Source organism: Gigantopelta aegis, chromosome 14 (genome assembly GCF_016097555.1).
Source record: "Gigantopelta aegis isolate Gae_Host chromosome 14, Gae_host_genome, whole genome shotgun sequence".
Lineage (NCBI taxonomy): Eukaryota > Metazoa > Mollusca > Gastropoda > Neomphalida > Peltospiridae > Gigantopelta > Gigantopelta aegis.
Genome location: NC_054712.1, coordinates 44,485,677 through 44,505,527, shown reverse-complemented (window position 1 = coordinate 44,505,527; position 19,851 = coordinate 44,485,677). Strand labels below are relative to the sequence as shown.

Below are 19,851 nucleotides of genomic sequence, written 5' to 3'. Positions count from 1 at the left end.
TATTTTTATTTTATTTGTAACAAATAAATGCGAATGCCCCCTAAGTGTTCCATTTATCATGCCTCAGCTAACGAGCCGGTTTATCATAGTGCTAAGGGCCCCATGCTCCATGGTGCTCCGCAGTGACATTTGTTTCCCCCAGGTAACACCCTGGTAGTACAAACAATGATCAGATAGTTTCATCTACCAAACGATTGATTATACAAAAAAAGCTAAAGTTTAAGTTTGTAATGTTTAACGACATTGATAGAACACATTAATTTATTAAACACTGGCTATTGGATGTCAAACATTCAGTCAGTTTTTACTCCTAGTTGAAGAGGAAAACCACTACTTTTTTTTTTCATTAGCAGCAAGGGATATTTTATATGCATTTCTCCATAGACAAGACAGCACATACCATGGCCTTTGATATACCAGTTGTGGTAATCTGGTCGGGGACAGGGAAACAACCCAATCAGAGAATGGGTCCATTGAGATGATTTGATTCCACAATGTAGGACTCTCGGGCGAGTGCTCTACCTACCGACAGAGCTAAATTTCGCTTCCCCCCCCCCCCCCCCCCCCCCCCGATTATAAAAATCCACAACCGACTGTTGCGAAAAATGTTAATTGTAACTGTTCCAATAGTTTAATTGATGGAACTGATGTAAATATGCAGGGGTTTTGGGCTAGTTTTCATGTGTTCTGATTTAGACTCGACAAACAGCATATGAATACAGAAAGGCTACAAAATAATTCCTTAAAACCAATGTTGTGATAAAGATACTGAGCCCATATTTTCAAAGCAATCTTACTTACATTTTTGTAGCATTACCATTTGGTAAAACCATTGCAAGCTATGATGTCCCCATGTCCCTAGCCTATGACAGTTTTACAATCTTCTAGCTTTAAGACAGATTCGAAAATGTTTAGCCTGGACATAATACAACAAAAAAATAGTTTGCATCCAAATTTCACAAATATAAAAAACATTTTATAAAAATGCCATAGGTCACAATCACATGCCAATAAGTAGAACCTGATCCATCCCCCTCCTCCCCCCCACACTGCAGGCCCGTAACCAATGGGGGGTCAGTTGACACCCCCACCCCCATTACCAGTGACTTTTTTTTTCAATATGCCCCCGGACTTCCATAAGCAACTTGCGCCCTAAGCCTAAACGACCCCCCCCCCCCCCCCCCCCCCCCCCTGCCCCGTCTCAAAATCCTGGCTATGGACCTGCATTGAGATATCACACCACACTTTTGGTTCTCATGACCATCATGATTATTATGTTTTTTTCAAATATCTCAAACTACAAAAAAACCCAGACGAACTCTAGCTGTTCTGCCCTATCAGGGCAAATATAGTAATTAATGGCCAGGAAGCCAACACGATCAGCCAGCAATGTTTAGATGAAAGACAGTGGTCTGATTTTGATCATTAAAACTCTGATCTTCATCAAGTCTCCTGGGTTCCGCCACAGCATCTTTTTGAAGTCTTTTTGGATTTTACTGCTGAATTAATCCTAACTGTTGATCCATACAGCGCCTTTGAAAAATCTTCTGGTGGCAACATTTTTGCTGAAATAAATTCGGAAGTATATTGGCTACAGTAATATTAAGAACAGACATGTACTAAGCAACAAAAGTAGCATAATGTGGTAAATAACATTAAAATGTGATATTATAGGTAGTACTAAACCAAATAACTTCAGGCTGGGTCAAAGTTCAAGGTGCACCAAACTTTTGATAGAGAAGTGAACACAACAAGTCCTGTGATTGGTAATAAATGTGAGTGTGTTGGTTGTAAAAAAAAATAGTTTCATCTGGGCAAAAAAATTATGTAATTTTATTTCATTTAGTACCACTGTGTCAAGTAGTCTTGTGCTTGAGTCTTGACACATGTATGAGTAGCTGTAATAAAAAGTACTCACATTTTGTGCGGAACTAGTGTAGTCATAGATGCTACCAGTTATCTAAGAAATGAGCAGCTTGACCCCCATTTTTTTCTCTGTTTCACTTTAAGGGTCAAGGGTGGTAGTATTTATATCCGTGGCGTTTATGTCGATTGATACGCTGCAGGTAGGAGTTTTAGCCACATATGTTACTACTGTTGTCTATGGGATTTGATTTGCTAGTACATGTATACACCCTTTAGGCAGTGGTGTGAAATGAATAGAAAAAACACTGACATTTTGCTATGTTGTCATTTCTAGTTTACAGACGTTTAAAAGACAAGACTTTCTGTTTTAATTATCATATACAATAATCTACATAATGTGAATTACTGGGAATTTGTATTTACTGGTGTTTCAAGGTGGGTTTTTTGTTATTTAATAGGGTATCATTATCACAATTATCAAAGGAGATAAAAGTGTGTTACAAACCAAAAGTAAAAAATTTCAATATGAGTATTCGAGTACTGAGATTGACCCTAGGGTATGGATTGCACGTGGTCTAAAATGATGACCCCAATTCAGAATGTATGACGTCATCAGCCGAAAACATATCGTAAGTTTTAGGTGGAAAACTTCATGTAGTCAAAGCCTACTTACCTATAGAATTAAACAGTTTGGGCACATTAGTTGCTGTCAGGGCACTGGTTTCACAGAATATTGCATTAATGTCATTGGCATAGTCTTGGGCGTCTGAAAAATAAAACAAGAAAAAAAAAATCCTTACTAAAGAAGAAAGGAATGAAAGAAGGGATGTTTTATTTAACGACACACTCAACACATTTTATTTACGGTTATATGGCATCAGACATATATGGTTAAGAATCTATAGAACCATATAGACATTGAGAGAGGAAACCCACTGTTGCCACTTCATGGGCTACTCCTTTCAGTTAGCAGCAAGGGATCTTTTATATGCACCATCCCACAGACAGGATAGTACATATCATGACCTTTGTTGCACCAGTTGTGGAGCACTGGCTGGAATGGGAAATAGCCCAATGGGACCACTGATGGGAACTGATCTTAGTCGATTGCACATCAGGCGAGCGCTGTACCAGTGAGCTATGTCTCACCCACTTCCTTACTAAACAAAGTTAAGGAACTGAAATAATAATAATAATAATTTGTCACCATGTAAAAAATCAATATAAACTGAAATCTTAAAATAAAATAAAAACATTTTTCTTTTAAACACAACTATGCTAATCGTTTTATCAGATAGTAGTGTAGTGATGTTCATAACACATGCTTCAGTTTACACTGAATCCAACTTGGTGATTTAGAGAGGTGGGAGAAGTAAAATGAGGCGAAGTAGTTCAAAGAGCAAACCGCCACTGGACACAGTAGATCTTTCGTTCCAGTCACAACCAGTGTCTCACACCAAGTACAAGAAAGAAATGTTTTATTTAGCGACGCACTCAACACATTTTATTTACGGTTATATGGCATCAGACATATGGTTAAGGACCACACAGATATTGAGAGAGGAAACCTGCTGTCGCCACTTCCTAGGCTACTCTCAGCAAGGGATCTTTTATATGCACCATCCCACAGACAGGGTGGTACATACAACGGCCTTTGATATACCAGTCGTGGTGCACTGACTGGAACGAGAAATAGCCCAACGGTCCCACTGATGGGGATCGATTCCACACCAACCACGCATCGAGTGAGCACTGTACATGTACCACTGGGATACGCCCTGCCCCACACATCAGGTACAATGTAATACATATAAAATATCTCTTGCTGCTATATTTGAGAAGTTGATGGCAGCCAGCTTCCTTCCTCGTTCTCCACACAAATTAACCGCATGTCAAACCCCAAATAACAAGTAGTTAAAATGTGCTGAGGTATCTTTAAACACACATTTCTTTTCTTGGTTTTCTAAATACCAGTAGTTCCTTAATTGTCTAAATATCAATAATGGTTTTGGTTATCTAAATATCAGTAGTTACTTAACCGTCTAAATACAAATAATGGCTTGGTTGTCAAAATATCAATAATGGCTTGGTTGTCAACAATAACAAATGTGACTTGGTTGTTAAAATACCAATAGAAACTTTGATGCCTCAATACCAATATTGACTTGGTTGTCTAAACATCAACAGCAATTTGGTTATCTACATGACAATAACAATAGCGACTTTGTTATCTAAAGTGACTTGGTTATCTGAAGTGAATTGATTATCTACATAATAATGGTGACTTGGTTATCTAAATAATAATAGTAATTTGGTTCTCTAAATAACAATAGTCACTTGGTTATCTACCCTTGGTGCGGACTTCGCGCAGGTCATCGAGATCAGACTTGTTACCGGCGATCGCCAAGACGATATTGGGTGATCCCTGTCGCTTCAACTCCTGCACCCAACTCTTCACTGCGCGAAATGTTCCCTGATTTAATAAGATCAAAAACAAATGACAAGTTGAACACAAAACATAGGTTATATATCATCATGAGACTCAAAACCTGGCTAATATGCTGTATGTAAACAAATGCAATTGCTGTACCCGGTAATACTGAAATTGCAGAAATCAAAATAACCAGGGTTTAAGCTGTTATTCACCAAATGCGATTTAAAGTTGAATTTGGCAAATATTATGTTATTACCAATTCAACAAAAAATCTGAAAACCGTGCGTTGTTGATACATGTACATGTATGTGTATAGCTACATGTATATTTAAAAAAAAAAAAATCGGTTTACTATAGATAAATGTTACTTGAATTCGACTACAGATTTTCTCATCAAATTTGCCAATCTGCTGTTAATTTTTGGTAACCAGGTTAAACTCTAAATAATAAATAACTGTTTATAAAAAATGAACATTCTTGGGCCATATGTTTAAAACAGCTTTTCTACCATATTAAATGGGGTTCGGCATAACTGTGTGTGTTCGTGTGGTGAAAGAGTACATGTACATTGCTTCTTCCAATATCCATCACCTCCAATCACGAACAAGTTCTTTAACAATAACAGCACTGTGTTTTGTAAAACTTGCAGTGATGATATCATAATTTACATTATATCTGTGATGTCCGAATATTGTTGTCACTCTACAAGTATATTACTTTCGAAGTAATTAGAGTTGTGAACAAATAGAATAGAATAGATGTTTAACGACACCCCAGCAAGAAAAATACATCGGCTACTGGGTGTCAAACAATCATAATAGTAAATGCCAAAATAATGTGAAGTTGTGAACAATTCAATCTGATCTTTATGTGGGTTCAAGTTAGGGGTTTCAAATCCACTACTTACCAAACTTGTGCACCGTAAGCAAGCACAATAGTTTAACCCACAAGGCCACACCTCTCCATCACTAAATGAACATGCAATATAAGCCTTACATGTATAAATAAAAGTTGGTTTTGTTTAACGACACCACTAGAGCACATTGATTTATTAATCATCGGCTATTACATTTTGTAATTCTGACTCGTAGTCATCAGAGGAAACCCGCTACATATTGTTTTTAATGCTGCAAGGGATCTTTTATATGCACCATCCCACAGACATATATAAATAAAATACTAGTGACAGTGATGTATTCACATGGATTACAACGAAGAGTGTTCATCCAGGTTATGGTAGATGTGGAAGAATGTTCTTGTTGTGGTTTATTAGTTAATGTTCCTTACCATTACAACCCTTACGCAGTGCCACACAATTGTATTACATTGAGGATGTGATGGCAAGCTGTGTGTTGCTATTAATTTGACATTATGAAAAACCTCAATCCATGTAGGGCCTCCACAAGTCCAAAATATTGCACTCGAGTACTCAAGGGTCAAACTCGACCCAGACCCAAGTACCCGACATTTATACTAGATGATAATGAGACTACAGAATAAAGTAAAATAGTATTATGTATCTTATGTCCAGCTCTAAACATGGATACCAAATCATGCCATTGTATTGAATTCCATACATTTGACTTTTGTTTTCCATCCATGTCTCTCAATGGCAACCATATGGCAAAATGACTTTAAAAAAATATAATTAAATGAGAGTGCTCTTTCTTGCACGGATACTTGAGTCCTGTAAACAGACTCGAGTCTTGCTACAGGGTAGACTCGGCCTGTTCCCGAGGTACTTATGGATACCCTAAATGCATGTAGTCATTACAGAATAGACATGAATAGATTAAGCCGTTTTTTCATTAAGAAATACAAAAGAGTACTGAATTTGGCAGTCACGTTGAAAAAAAACCCTGAATATTAAACGCACAAGTGTGTGTGCTTGATCTCGTCCCTCTTGCAAAGATAAAAATAGAAGATAATAATCTGTAAAACCCTAAGATTAAGAATGTACTCAAAAGAATAGATTGCAAAAAATAATTAGTTTTCATAAATCGACACTTCCTCACATATTATCCACTACTTACATGTACATGTATGAAAGCCTCTGAAATTTGTAAGAATGTTAATTTTTTGCTAAACCTATGCTACAAACACACAGGTGCAAAATGAAGGAACAGATCTTTATTCCTACTAATACATTGTATACAGGATTGAAAACTAACATGAAAACCATGGTCGCCAGTAGGGCCAGTTGAAGAAAAATATTACTAGCCATTCTCAAATTCATCTAACCCTCCAATTACCATATTGAAATTTAATGGCACAGCCAAAATCAAAGTTAAACTTTGTTTTGTTGAACGACACCACTACAGCACGTTCATTTATTAGTCATTAGCTGTTGGAATGTTCTTTGTTTAATAATAACCATGTGTTCACCGTATATAGTCCATTTGCCGCAAAAGATAACCGATAATCAACTCAAATAACATGCTTTGAAAAAACAAATCCAGTGTAAATAAAAATGCTTCTTTACAAATTACCATTATATTATAAAGATTAAATCTCGTTTTTAATACAGGGGTGCATAACAAATGCTAGAACAGCCAAGCTATGCAGCTTGACTTGCATTGTCTCTGAAGTAAAACAATAATGCAATGCAAAGAGAATAAAGAAAGAACTGTGTGTGTTGTAGTATATAAAACTACTCTCGGTGGCAGTCCTCTTTGCAAGAGGGACGAGATGAAGCACACACACTTGTGCATTTAATTTGGACATCATAAATGCTACAGTAGTAAGCTACTAATAAAATAAATATCTAAAGAAAAACAAATAAAAATAGAAAATAAATCTGTAAAACATTTTTTATAACCAAAATATACAATGTATTTAGTTACCATATTACAAAGCATAAAAAGGGTACTTAAAGTTTATTACAGTAATATGTGGACGATTATGTCATCATGTTAGTCTTGGTGTCACTTTAGATCTGATGTGTTCTTATTTCATGCAAATCGCAGTATCTTCAATATGTTTTGAGCTCAATTTTTAGAAAGACCCGGCCCAAAGCCACAGAAGCTGAGTCTGGCACTGTCAAAATATAGAGCATGTTCTATTGTCTTCTGCTGCCAGATCTGTAGTTCACGCTAACAAAGACACAGTGTGTCTTGTCAAATTCTGTTCAGGTTCAGAGTCTTTCTTTTTTAACTGGGACCATACTCGCCAGCCCCTAAAATTGATGGTCGCTGAACGGACTACCTTTGTAAAACTCTTAGTTGCCCTTAGCCAAAAAAAGGTCACCATGAGCAACCGGGTGACTGCTAATTTTCAACCCTGTGTATACTTCATCCAGGTAAACCTTACCCGACATCATTATGTAATTACAGTACCGGGTATATCATATTCCTACATACAAAAATTCACCAACTCAAGGCTTTAATTATTATTTTTTTAAATCCACTAACCATGCAGTGTTCGAAATATACAATCTAATTAAAATTAGCTCCACTATTACATGTGGATCTAAAGACAGCCAGTTGGAGCTCATGTCCACCAATCAAAACCTTACTTGCAGAATCCTGCCAGTGATTTAAAACTAACAACACTGCGTAGTCCCCAATGTCCAGGTAACATTTTGTCTGTAAATAATAATTTAAATATTGACCAATCACACTTCGCCTTTTATAACGTTATTTGGGAGCATACAAGTTCTAAAAATATCGGGCGAGTCTATTTTAGTGGCCGCAGTACAGCGAACCATACCAATACGTACGGGGTGGGTTATCAGTCTTCAATTTTACATTAAAAATTATTTATTTATTTATAAAATTAAAAAAAACTAAATCAGTCTTCAGTTTTACATTACAAATTATTTATTTTATAAAATAAAACATGTTTTAAGGCATTCGTAATGCACACGAAACATGTTGTATACCCTCAGGATAATTCGGAATGTTTTCAAATTATTTTTAAATCACTGGCAGGATTCTGCAAGTAAGATTTTGATTGGTGGACATGAGCTCCAACTGGCTGTCTTTAGATCCACATGTAATAGTGGAGCTAATTTTAATTAAATTGCGAAATATACACTTGTCTATTTGCCCCGACAAGTGAAAATCTGCTCAGACAAACAAAATGTACATCAGTGGTTGTCCCGTGGGCAGGTAAAAATTTTCAATGCAGTTTTATTTTGAGCAATCAAAAACATTGTTCTTGCACTTGAATAAAACAAGTGGCTGGACACAGCCCAGTAGTAAAGTGCTCAGTTGATGCACGGTCTGTTTGGGATTGATCCTCATCGGTGGGCCTATGGGGCTATTTCTCGTTCCAGCCAGTGCACCACAACTGGTATATCAGAGGCCATGGTATGTGCTAGCCTGTCTGAGGGATGGTGCATATAAAAGATCTCTTGCTAATAATGAAATTTTTTAGCGAGTTTCCTCTCTATAACTGTGTCAAAGTGACCATATGTTTGACATCCAATAGCCGATGATTACTAAATCAATGTGTTCTTGTGGTTTCATTAAACAAAACAAACCATTTTCTTTCTTTTTTCAATAAAACAAATCACTTATTTGGACAAGTGAAGATATTGGCAGACAAGTAGATTTCTAGATGTACTTGTTCAGAGGACTAGTGAAAATGGCTGCTTATATCTATCGCTGCCATGGGATTAATGATTTTTAAAATGCACTAGCCACAACAATTAAAAATTCACTAACCCTACTTTACTTAATACAATTTTACTAAATAATAGTAAAAATCGGTCACCTCAAGAGAGAGATATAGCCTAAAAACACTAACCTTGAGGGTGTGGGTGGGAGTCAGGATATTCATATTTACAAAATAGACTAACTGCAACATCTGACCCAAACATTGCACTAGCCGTCAGCATTGGCAATAGTAATTATTTACTAGCCCAAAATTGAATATCACTAGCCATGGGAGTGGGGCTACCATAATCTAGAAGCCCTGCCAACTTGAAGTCACAGAAAACCAAACAAACAAATGACATTTTCCCACTGTGAAAATTATAGAATTATCTTTGTCAGGTTTTTGTTCACGCCTCACTCATGAAAAAAAAGAAGTTTGCATAACCTATTTTTCATTTGCATATTAAATTTAAGAATCATTTACACTAAAGGAAATGAGTTACACAAATGTTTGATTCTCACAGGCCTGCATACAATACATGAAACATGGTTGGATATGAGTTATCCCCCTTGTCTTAACGTCATCACACCAAGGGCCTATTTCACTATCTCTCACAACTTTGCAATTATGCATTGCAAAATGTCATGCAAGGATATTGCTTAATGAACAGAACTTTCAGAATTGGAACATGTAGATTTTAGTAAGACACTTTGCAGAGCTTACATGAAAGCAAAGTCAGGAATTACAACTTTTACTTGTTATTGAGAATACGAAAAAAGAAAAGAAAGAAAAAGAATTTGTTTTGTTTAACATGCACATTCATTTATTAATCAAAAAGTCTTAGTGAGAAAACATGCACCATTTCACAGACAGGATAGCACATACCATGGCCTTTGATATACGGTGCACTAGCTGGAACGAGAAATAGACCAATGGGCCAACCGACAGTGATCAATTTTGGAAATACAAAGTATACATTGAACAGATTTGAACCATACACCTCACACTGTCACAGTTTATAATTGTATTATAAACTTTACCTTTAATGAGTTGGGGTCCTGCCTAACAACACACTAATGCTGATATCAAATGCTCGTTAATGCTGGGATGCCAAGGTCGCTAATTAATCAACAATTAACCATTAAATCACTCTGAATGTATTGGAAAAGTTTACCAAAATACATGTTAATCACTGTAAATGTCTGTAGTTGCTCTTTCAAATGTGTGTGCTCTAGATATATAACATCTGCACTGTTAATTTTCCACCATATTTCATTTGAATTACAAATGTCTAGTGATCTATAAGACACAGTTACCTCTCGCGTGACATCGTACACAATGATGGCTGCCGCTGCTCCTCTGTAATACATTGGTGCCAGAGCGCGATACTGAAAGCAAGGAGAATGCATTCTATGTTGTAGTTAGTGTTAGGAATCGGCTGCAATCTCATCATCGATCATCAGATATTTATAGGATATTAAACAAGCTTCCATTTCGTATCATGTTTATGTCCTGAGTGAAACAATTTTCAGTTGTCACAAGCCGTAGCGAGTGACAACGAAAATTATTTCACGAGGGACATAAACATGATCTGAAATAGTAGCGTAGCGAGTTTAATATCTTATTTATTACCCATAATCAATCTTAATTTATATCACTCAACTTGTTTGGTTGGCATTCCTCTAAGGTTGTAGTGTACCAATCAATGACGTCATCATGTGACGTCAAAGTGTTACGTCCCACTTGTCGTTCTAGTCATAGGTACTTGATGACAGGATAATAAAGTATTTCCCAATGACACTACTACATGATACGGTGGTTACTGCATTGAGTTAGTTACTGTGATTGAAAGCCCAATGTCCGATAAACATTCAGTACTATTTTTCTTTTCTTTTGTTTTGTTTTAACCCTATCCTAAGCATTCTGATTCGCGTTTTATTCCCGGCCAGGACAAAGTGAGTATTTTACCCCGCCCATAATGCAAGTTTTGAAACACGAAAATACATGACAGAAATGTAAAAATAAGTAAAAAAAATACTTTTGCAGCTTAATGTGTATCATATGCTTCTTGAAAAATACTATATGACTTTGATATAATCAGGTATTAAAAACACTTCATCAGGACCATAAATATTCGACTTTGAAAATGTAATTTCTTTAACTACTTTGTATAATATCTACATTTGACATTTTATTGCAACTTCATAAACCAGTTCAGAGATTTAAAATGTTTAATTAATTAAACATCAATTATTTCAAGTCAGTTTTCAAATTTATATTTTTGCGTTCAGTGTCGGGAAAACGCTTGTTAAGCCTTGTATTAGTTGTAACAATATAGGCTACGTATTAGTGGTTATTATTATTATTATTTGTTTACTTCTCTTTTGTTTTTCTCTTCCTCTTTGACAACAGCAATATTTTCAGGGGTTTGTATGTAGGCTAGTGCGTGCTAAGAGGGTTTTTTTGAGGGGTATATTGTGGTATATTGACAATATTTACATTATCCTGTCAGCAAGTGCCTATGGTTCTAGTGGGACGTACCACTTTGATATGTACCAATATATTTTTAACCAACTGGGTAATAAAATCGCTTGCACACTCAGAATTATATGAACAAAAAAATTATTTTAATAATAAGACCAACCACCCATTATAGTGTTCACCAGAATGGACCCTACAAATTGCTAATTTTACTATTTTAATGTTAGGTTTTTTCTTTATGTACACATGAACCTCAACAAATTTTACTGTTCTTCCAGTTTAGATGAAGAAATTGGTGTAAATTACACCAATACTGGAAGAACAGTTATAGTACACATTGTTCTCACACAATCTATTATGAATTCTTCTAAATTGTTTATCACATCAGTAGAGCCAAATTGATAATTTTTAAAATTATAATTGGTCCATGGAACATCATTAGTTACAGTAACAGGCTAGCAATATCAAAATAATTGCCGACCTCTGAAAACAATATCAAACAAGGTTCACACACAATTTGGAAGGTGAAATTCAAACATGTTTTAAAAGTAGTTTTCAAGTATTCAGTTGTTAACACTTTGTCTCATATTTTCATCAATATTTGAAACAGCTTTTTTTCTATTTGTTATAAAATGATGCTGATTAGTAAAAACTGTCAAAAATACCAGCTGACAAATTTGGGAATTAGAAGAAAAAAAAATTTGAGGAAGGTGAATTTTAATATTTATCAGTGGAGCTACACACATGTATGCAATTCAAGCACTTTTCAAGATTTTTTTCACCTCAAACAAATACGAGCCTTTTCATGGGTTTTGACAAATGCAAGGCCCTTTCATTATGACCACTCAAATACATGTACACTTTTCAAATCCATATGAACCCTGTCAAACTGCTCCTGTGCCATTTGTTTCTTGGATTAAAAAAAATAATAATAAAAACTCAGCTGTGGAAAATTTTAAACTACAGTTGAATCCTGTTAGCTTTCTCAAACACTGATGGGGTTCGACCTATCAGGTAATTGGACCTAACCATTTGGTCAACAACATACAAGTGTAACTCGGGACTTCGTTTTTAGTTCGAGTGTTGCAGGGTTTTCGAACCTTCCAAGTTCGACCCAACGAGCTTCTACTGTGTACATGTATGATATACGGAAACTAAACAGTTACCTTCTCCTGTCCAGCAGTATCCCAAATCTGGAACTTGTATGTATTTTCATCCACCAACAATGTCTTTGTCATGAATGAGGCACTATAAGTAAAATTTAATTATATATTTCATCAAACTACATTCAAATTTCACTGTAGAAGTATATGTATAAATCTGTAATAATTCAGACCTGTCAACCGTCCCATATTCCGCGGGAGGATCCCGGTATTTGATCAAGTCTCCCGTGGGAAAAACGTTTCTCCCGGGAAATCGTTATTTTCTAAGCATTAAAAAAATTCAAGCTACCGTGGCTGTGTATTGACATTCAGTGTTACTATAAGAGTACGGCTCAGATCATGGGTACACTGAGTGTATGTTGAACAAAAAATCAATTTTCAAAGGATATGTAAAAAATTTCAAAGTTGCTTTTACAACTATGTCCAGGAAAGACTTTATAGAACCTAGTAGGAGCAAAGTTTGCTATGTTTGGTTTGCACCAAGTTCAGGAAAAAGCTAAAACGACAGTATAATAGTGGGTAAAAACCATGGCCATTTTGTTACATCATGACGACTACAAATTTTGATCAACAAATGCCCCATGTACAAAAGCAATATACAGACCATAACTACCACCTAACATAAGATAAATACTCTTGTTATTTTCTCATTAAATTGTTTCCATGTATATTTAAGTAAATTGCATGATTTTACTGGCGATAAATCTACATTCCGCTCATAACCATTAGTGTCTTATTTACATTAATGCTAGACGACGCATGTATCTACTGCAACAAAGTGTTTTTTCGTCACAAAGACCACATGGCTTAATATATACACTTTAGTACTGTACACAGGGAAAAACTGAGATTTGTGATTGTAAAATTACGTAATTTATGGTCATATATATAACTCGCAAGTGATTGGTGTCCTGTGCGTTATGAGCGAAAGAACACACGCTGCAACTTTGGGTAAAATTGTGATATGTTGTAAATTTGCTTAATACATTCCACAAGTTGTTTACTAAAAGCAACGCGTCATTGGTTTGTGCCAAGCACGTTGTGATTTACAAACAGAGCTTGATCTGCGTTCGTGTCTGTTGGTTTTGACACATGTTATGAGCGGAAGACAATTTGATCCAGGGACGTTTTTCTTCAATTTGGTTGATAACCGAGCAGTGCACACGAATGGAAGGTTAGTATTTCTTTTGTTAATGTTTCTTCTTTTTACTTGAGACACTTTGTGATAAATTTTATGATGATAAATGCATTTTTTTTGATGGTCATTCTCTCACCATTAGAATCGCGTCTTCGTTATGAGCAGAAGTGATAGTTTGCATATAACATGCCTAATTAATTAAACCAGCTTTATGTTGGTGCACATTATTGAAATAGTGCTTGAAATGTATCTGTCTAATTTTTGTAATAAATAAGCTAATTTTAACCCAATTTTAACTCATGGTATTCTGCTCATAACACAGACACCCATTTTATTTTTATTTTTGGAGTCTTTGTTATGAGCTGAAGTGATTGTTTGCAAATCAATGTGCCTAATTAATTAAACCAGCTTTATGTTGGTCCACATTAATGAAATAGTGCTTGAAATATATCTGTCTAATTTTTGTAATAAATAAGCAAATTTGAACTCAGTTGTAACTCATGGTATTCTGCTCATAACACAGACACCCATTTTATTTTTATTTTTGGAGTCTTTGTTATGAGCTGAAGTGATTGTTTGCAAATCAATGTGCCTAATTAATTAAACCAGCTTTATGTTGGTCCACATTAATGAAATAGTGCTTGAAATATATCTGTCTAATTTTTGTAATAAATAAGCAAATTTGAACTCAGTTGTAACTCATGGTATTCTGCTCATAACACAGACACCCATTTTATTTTTATTTTTGGAGTCTTTGTTATGAGCTGAAGTGATTGTTTGCAAACCAATGTGCCTAATTAATTAAACCAGCTTTATGTTGGTCCACATTAATGAAATAGTGCTTGAAATATATCTGTCTAATTTTTGTAATAAATAAGCAAATTTGAACTCAGTTGTAACTCATGGTATTCTGCTCATAACACAGACACCCATTTTATTTTTATTTTTGGAGTCTTTGTTATGAGCTGAAGTGATTGTTTGCAAATCAATGTGCCTAATTAATTAAACCAGCTTTATGTTGGTCCACATTAATGAAATAGTGCTTGAAATATATCTGTCTAATTTTTGTAATAAATAAGCAAATTTTAACCCAATTGTAACTCATGGTATTCTGCTCATAACACAGACACCCATTTTATTTTAATTTTTGGAACCTTTGTTATGAGCTGAAGTGATTGTTTGCAAATCAATGTGCCTAATTAATTAAACCAGCTTTATGTTGGTCCACATTAATGAAATAGTGCTTGAAATATATCTGCCTAATTTTTGTAATAAATAAGTAAATTTTAACTCATGGCATGCTGCTCATAACACAGACTCCATTTATTTGTTGAAGTACAAGAGTACAAAGCTTAGAAAAAAGCCTTTTATGTTGTCTTTTGAAATATTTTGAACTTTTAATTATCACCAATGTGATAATCCACATCCTTTTGATACTACAGATTCAAAGTGAGGTTGAATGTATTGTATAGTAACACCTCTCACCTGTGTGGCCCACCTGTGTCTACCTTTAGAATTTTTATTGCCCCTAATTGCCACCTGTTCTAAAAGATGTGTTAACATGACTAGCCACTTTGTTCTTTGTAGTCTTTGATGGTGAAACAAAAAAGGGTTAAAGTTCTTTTATTTTGTGTTTGATGTACTTCTATTCAGTAATCAAAATCTTTGAACAGAAAAGTTTTAAGCAGATGTCTGAACAGTCTTTTGAGGATTATTTTAGTTAGTCTTTGTTATGGCCGAAAAAACTTTAAATAATCAAAATCCATCTTTTCATTGGCTATTTATGTAGGCATTTTCATAACCATAGCAACCACAAACTTTAACAAAAAAATGCTACAAAAAATATTGACTTAGTTGTTTTATCTATAAACATAACTTTTAGGTATCATTTTATGTTAACCATTTAAAGTGTTTGTTTTTTTACATTTTAACACTTTATTACAAGGAACCTGGAAGTAAAATACAATTAGACCAAATTAAATAATGTGTGTGGCTTGGGTTACCTGACCGATCCTAACCCCCTCTTGCCATTTGTGCCAAAAAAAACTTTATGGAATGTACAAAACAGATTTAAGTTTTGGATTAAATTACTTAGTTTTTTAAACCTCATGAAAATTTATTTGGATGTTGACAACAAACCTTGTAAAATAAACAACAGAAGCAACAGCACAAACATGAAACAAATGTGGAGTTTTTTCTGTTTACATTTTGTCAGTACATTGTACAAGCTTGTTATATAATGTGACATTTTCATATTTTGCAGGTTGAAAGTGTTGATGACGATGGAACAGAGCTGCGTTTCCTGAGGAAAATGGGGCAGCACTATGTCATGTCTGATGTATTGGACACCTCGTTTTTTTTTCTCCAATAAGATCCTGGACATTATGCCTGTTCCAAGGATTTCTTTTAAAGACACAAATTGCCTACATGATTTCTGTTTAGTATTGGATCCCAATGATCAAATTACAAGTTTTATTCCAGTGATTGCCAACTATTTTTTCCTCATATTTCGTTTATTGTTTTTTTTTCTTCTCCCAATCATTAAAGTAAGATGTTATAACTTAACACTAATTGAGAGGCAATATTATCCTGCTGTGTATATTTACAGAGCTTCTACTTCCAATCTTTTATATTCATTATAAAAGTGAACTCGAAATATTACAAAGATTCAGTTTTTAAAAACATATTTTACCGGTTTTCTGTGTCACAAGTCTATAGCATATATATATACTAGTACATTGTATTTTTTTTTTTTTTATTATTACTCAAGACAAGCTAACACATCCTAGGAATGATTAAGTCATTCTGTCAAATGGGGTCACATCTGTATGATTTGCAGTGTTTTATGATGTATTTTGGCATAATCAGTGTCTGTGTTATGCGCAGAAGGTAATTGGAAATAGTCTTTCTACTTCAATGTGTGCTATTGATTTTGGGTTATCATAAATGATGAATAAATCTATTTCCATGTACCATATTGTGTTCATTGTTGTATATGTCCAATGGTGTTAGTTTTCTTTACCTGGAAACTTTTTTTTTTTAATCTGCTGCTCATAACGGTGTCTATTTTACAGTGTCACTTCTAAACTTTAAGTTTATACACAATTTGGGTTTTTTGGTGTCTTCACATAGTCTTCCACTTATTCATGTTTGTTTTTGGGTTTAATTGTGAAATGACCTTATTTATTGTCAGTTACTATGCATCACAAGACACCATGTTATGAGCAGAAGATATGCATGTCTTGCTATGAAATGCTCCGTCAAGAGCAAAATTCTTATGTTCTTGATCTGCAAGTTATAAATCTACATAGTTTAGATATCAGTCAGTAAATTAGTGTCATTTCACATGATTTGTGCAAAGTTTAATATTTGACCTAGGTGTAACAGTTTCTGTACCCATGATCTGAGCTGTACTCATATATAAAACTAATGAATTAAACTTTCTTCACAATGAGAATTACACATATGCAACACTGTCTGTAACATTTATATATATATATATATATATATAGTATATTGTCGGAAACACAACCCTAAACCCCAAACATTTAATCATATAGGTATTAACAATAGTTTAAAGAGTACTGAGGAAACTGTGTACAAGCATTCACATGTTTATATGCATGTATATGTGAATACAATGAAAGAAAGAGAGAAATAAAAGAAAACACATAAAAACTACCAACCTTTGCAAGCTGGACCACTTACTTAAAACAGAAGTGCAATCGAAATATATATATAAAACTCACAGAAATTGGCATAGCCAGGATTTTTTTATGGGGTTGGGGGGGGGGGGGGGGGGGGGGGGGGGAGGAGGGAGGGCACTCACACTGTTTTTACATTATGAACTGACAGGCAAATATAAAACAGGCCTCTGACAATTGAAAATCAGTGTGACCCATTTATCGGTTACGCAGAAATAAATCCAAGTAACCCATTTCCTTCTTGCGAAACCTGTTATATCCAAGTAAGTTGTGCTCCAAATTTGTTGCGAACAAAAAAATAGGTTATGCAAAATTAGATTCGCACAATGCAGGAATGAAACAATCATTCTCAGAATTTTCAGAGGCCTGTAAAAGCTAGTGAGAAAAAAGGTATGATTGAGGGAGGCATATACATGTACACTGCACCTAGCTATTGCAGTGCTCACAGATCTGTTCTTTAGACTGCCAAGAGATGAAGACAATAGTTGAAATCTTCTGTTCTAGGTATATTTATTGGAACAATGTTTAATGCTTGGCACAAACTTACCAACAAAAATACCATATACAGGTTAAATACTGCAAACTACAGACTGATTAGTTGGTAGGTGTGTGATGAACAAAGACATACAAAATTACAATGTAGGCATCACATCTAATCTGCAGTTTGTTGATGTCATCTTCAGTCACAAAGACCATCTCGTGGGTTAGTCTGTGCTGGTGCACATTTTCAGACTAACTACCGGTAGGGTAGACTAAATTGTCACGGTGGCATTAATCGGAAGGTGTTCACTATAAGGATTAATATATATAATTATACACTATAGAATACAGTGATGTAAATAATTATAGTATGATCAACAATTGGAAGTATTTTTTAATCAGCTGCAGCTGTTGTTTGTGCAAATTTTGTAACTGGTATTAACAAAAGATGGGACTCGATATTATCCTTGGAAGGTAAAAAAAATAATAAGACAAAATTAGGCTATACACACTGTAATAGGTGTACGAGACGAGGGGGTCGGGGGAGGGCCAATCACTACCACCCTAGTGATGGAGCCAGCAATCTCCAAATTCTACGTAAAATGACGGATATGTTCCGGGAAAATGAGCTAAAGCTGACCTGATTGGGTCTTTTAAATTTAATTCTGCCTAAAATTAGCTTTCCCCTCATCTACAAAAAATGGGAGCCTGTGCTCCTATGAGACTGATATGCTGTTCCTACGTACCCTATTGTACTCTCTAGTGCTGGCTTGAATTGATCGGCCACAAATCTCATCACAATGCTTGATTTGCCGACACCAGAATCCTGAAATAAAAACAATTCCAATATGATTATCACAGCCCACATTGTGCACAATAAATTTTGGCTCAGCCAGTTTCCAGATATGTAAAGATTTTCATTAAAATTATTAAAATGTGGTCAATTTAAGAAATATTATATTAGCCAAAGACTAATGTTAAATGTTGTAGGTAGGGTAGCAAAGGAGGCACATTAAGTCAATACTTTTCTTGATATGCAGAGCGAGTTGCTTCCCTCTGTTTAGCAAATTTAAAATAGCAGGGAGTTTTGAAGGTTGGCATTGGAAAATTGATTTTGTAAAAAATTATGCAAGTACTTCAATTACGGTTTTAAGTAATAAACAAAAACAATTTTAATTAATGGTTTTAGGGGTTTGTAGTTTTGTATTTAGATACTTACTTGTCTGAACGTTATTGTTAATGAAAATGTTCTAAGAAAAACCTCACAAATGAGCGACAAGCAGACGACAACAAATCAGATGTTGACTGCACGAACCGTGCATGAGAAAACAAACTGAACGGAGATGGAAGCATTTATTCACGCAGTTTGGAATACAAAAATAAGCTAATTAAGTAATCTGGCAATGGACATGGTCAGGTGAAACCTGCAATAGTCTGTGGTTTGTCACAAAGTTACTGGTTTTACTATTAATCTAACTCTGGCTCTTACTTCAGTTTTAAGCAGCACAAATTCAGTAGAACACTCAAACGGAAAATAAATAGAACGGAAAACACCAGAGAAAGTGAAACACTCACACCAAGTAAACACAATTTAACATCTCGCATGGACATTATTGCTACTGTAGTGGAAGTTTCCGAGCGATTAGTAAATCAAATTAGATCTGATACTATTTATGTATGAAACCAGGAAGACGTAACAAGGAGACGGGGATTTCATTTTCATTCAAACCAGGAAAATATTCCCCAACGCCATTTTGAACACAAATAATGTCACATGACTATCAATGTTGTAATTTCCGGTTTCCGAAATGCAAGGTCTCAGGAAACATATTTATTTTGCATTAACTCACAGTTAACTATTTCTAAAGTTACGTTTTTTATGTAAAGACACCACTTTCAAGAGTACATTGATTTATTAATCATCGGCTGTTGGATGTCAACTATGTGGTAATTTTGACATATAGTCTTAGAGAGGAAACCCGATAT

At 34.9% G+C, this 19,851-nt stretch overlaps 1 protein-coding gene across 1 annotated transcript; it reads right to left on the bottom strand.

The window, feature by feature from the left end:
• Positions 1-1,171: 1,171 nt before the first annotated feature.
• Positions 1,172-19,616, bottom strand: LOC121388917 (ras-related protein Rab-22A-like). Its single transcript, XM_041520458.1, has 7 exons — positions 19,441-19,616; positions 18,612-18,691; positions 12,547-12,628; positions 10,216-10,287; positions 4,216-4,339; positions 2,540-2,632; positions 1,172-1,565 (listed from the first exon to the last, which is right to left on the bottom strand). The coding sequence occupies exons 1-7, from the start codon at positions 19,474-19,476 to the stop codon at positions 1,444-1,446; spliced, it is 609 nt and encodes a 202-aa protein (XP_041376392.1). The 5' UTR covers positions 19,477-19,616; the 3' UTR covers positions 1,172-1,443.
• Positions 19,617-19,851: the final 235 nt, after the last annotated feature.

Excerpts from the sequence above, each read along its gene's own strand:
- LOC121388917 (XM_041520458.1), bottom strand. The coding sequence starts at position 19,476 with ATGTCCATGCGAGATGTTAAATTGTGTTTACTTGGT. Across the intron at positions 12,629-18,611 it reads GCACTAGAGAGTACAATAGG|TGCCTCATTCATGACAAAGA; the intron begins GTACGTAGGAAC and ends TTTTACTTATAG. Across the intron at positions 10,288-12,546 it reads ATACTGCTGGACAGGAGAAG|TATCGCGCTCTGGCACCAAT; the intron begins GTAACTGTTTAG and ends CCTTGCTTTCAG.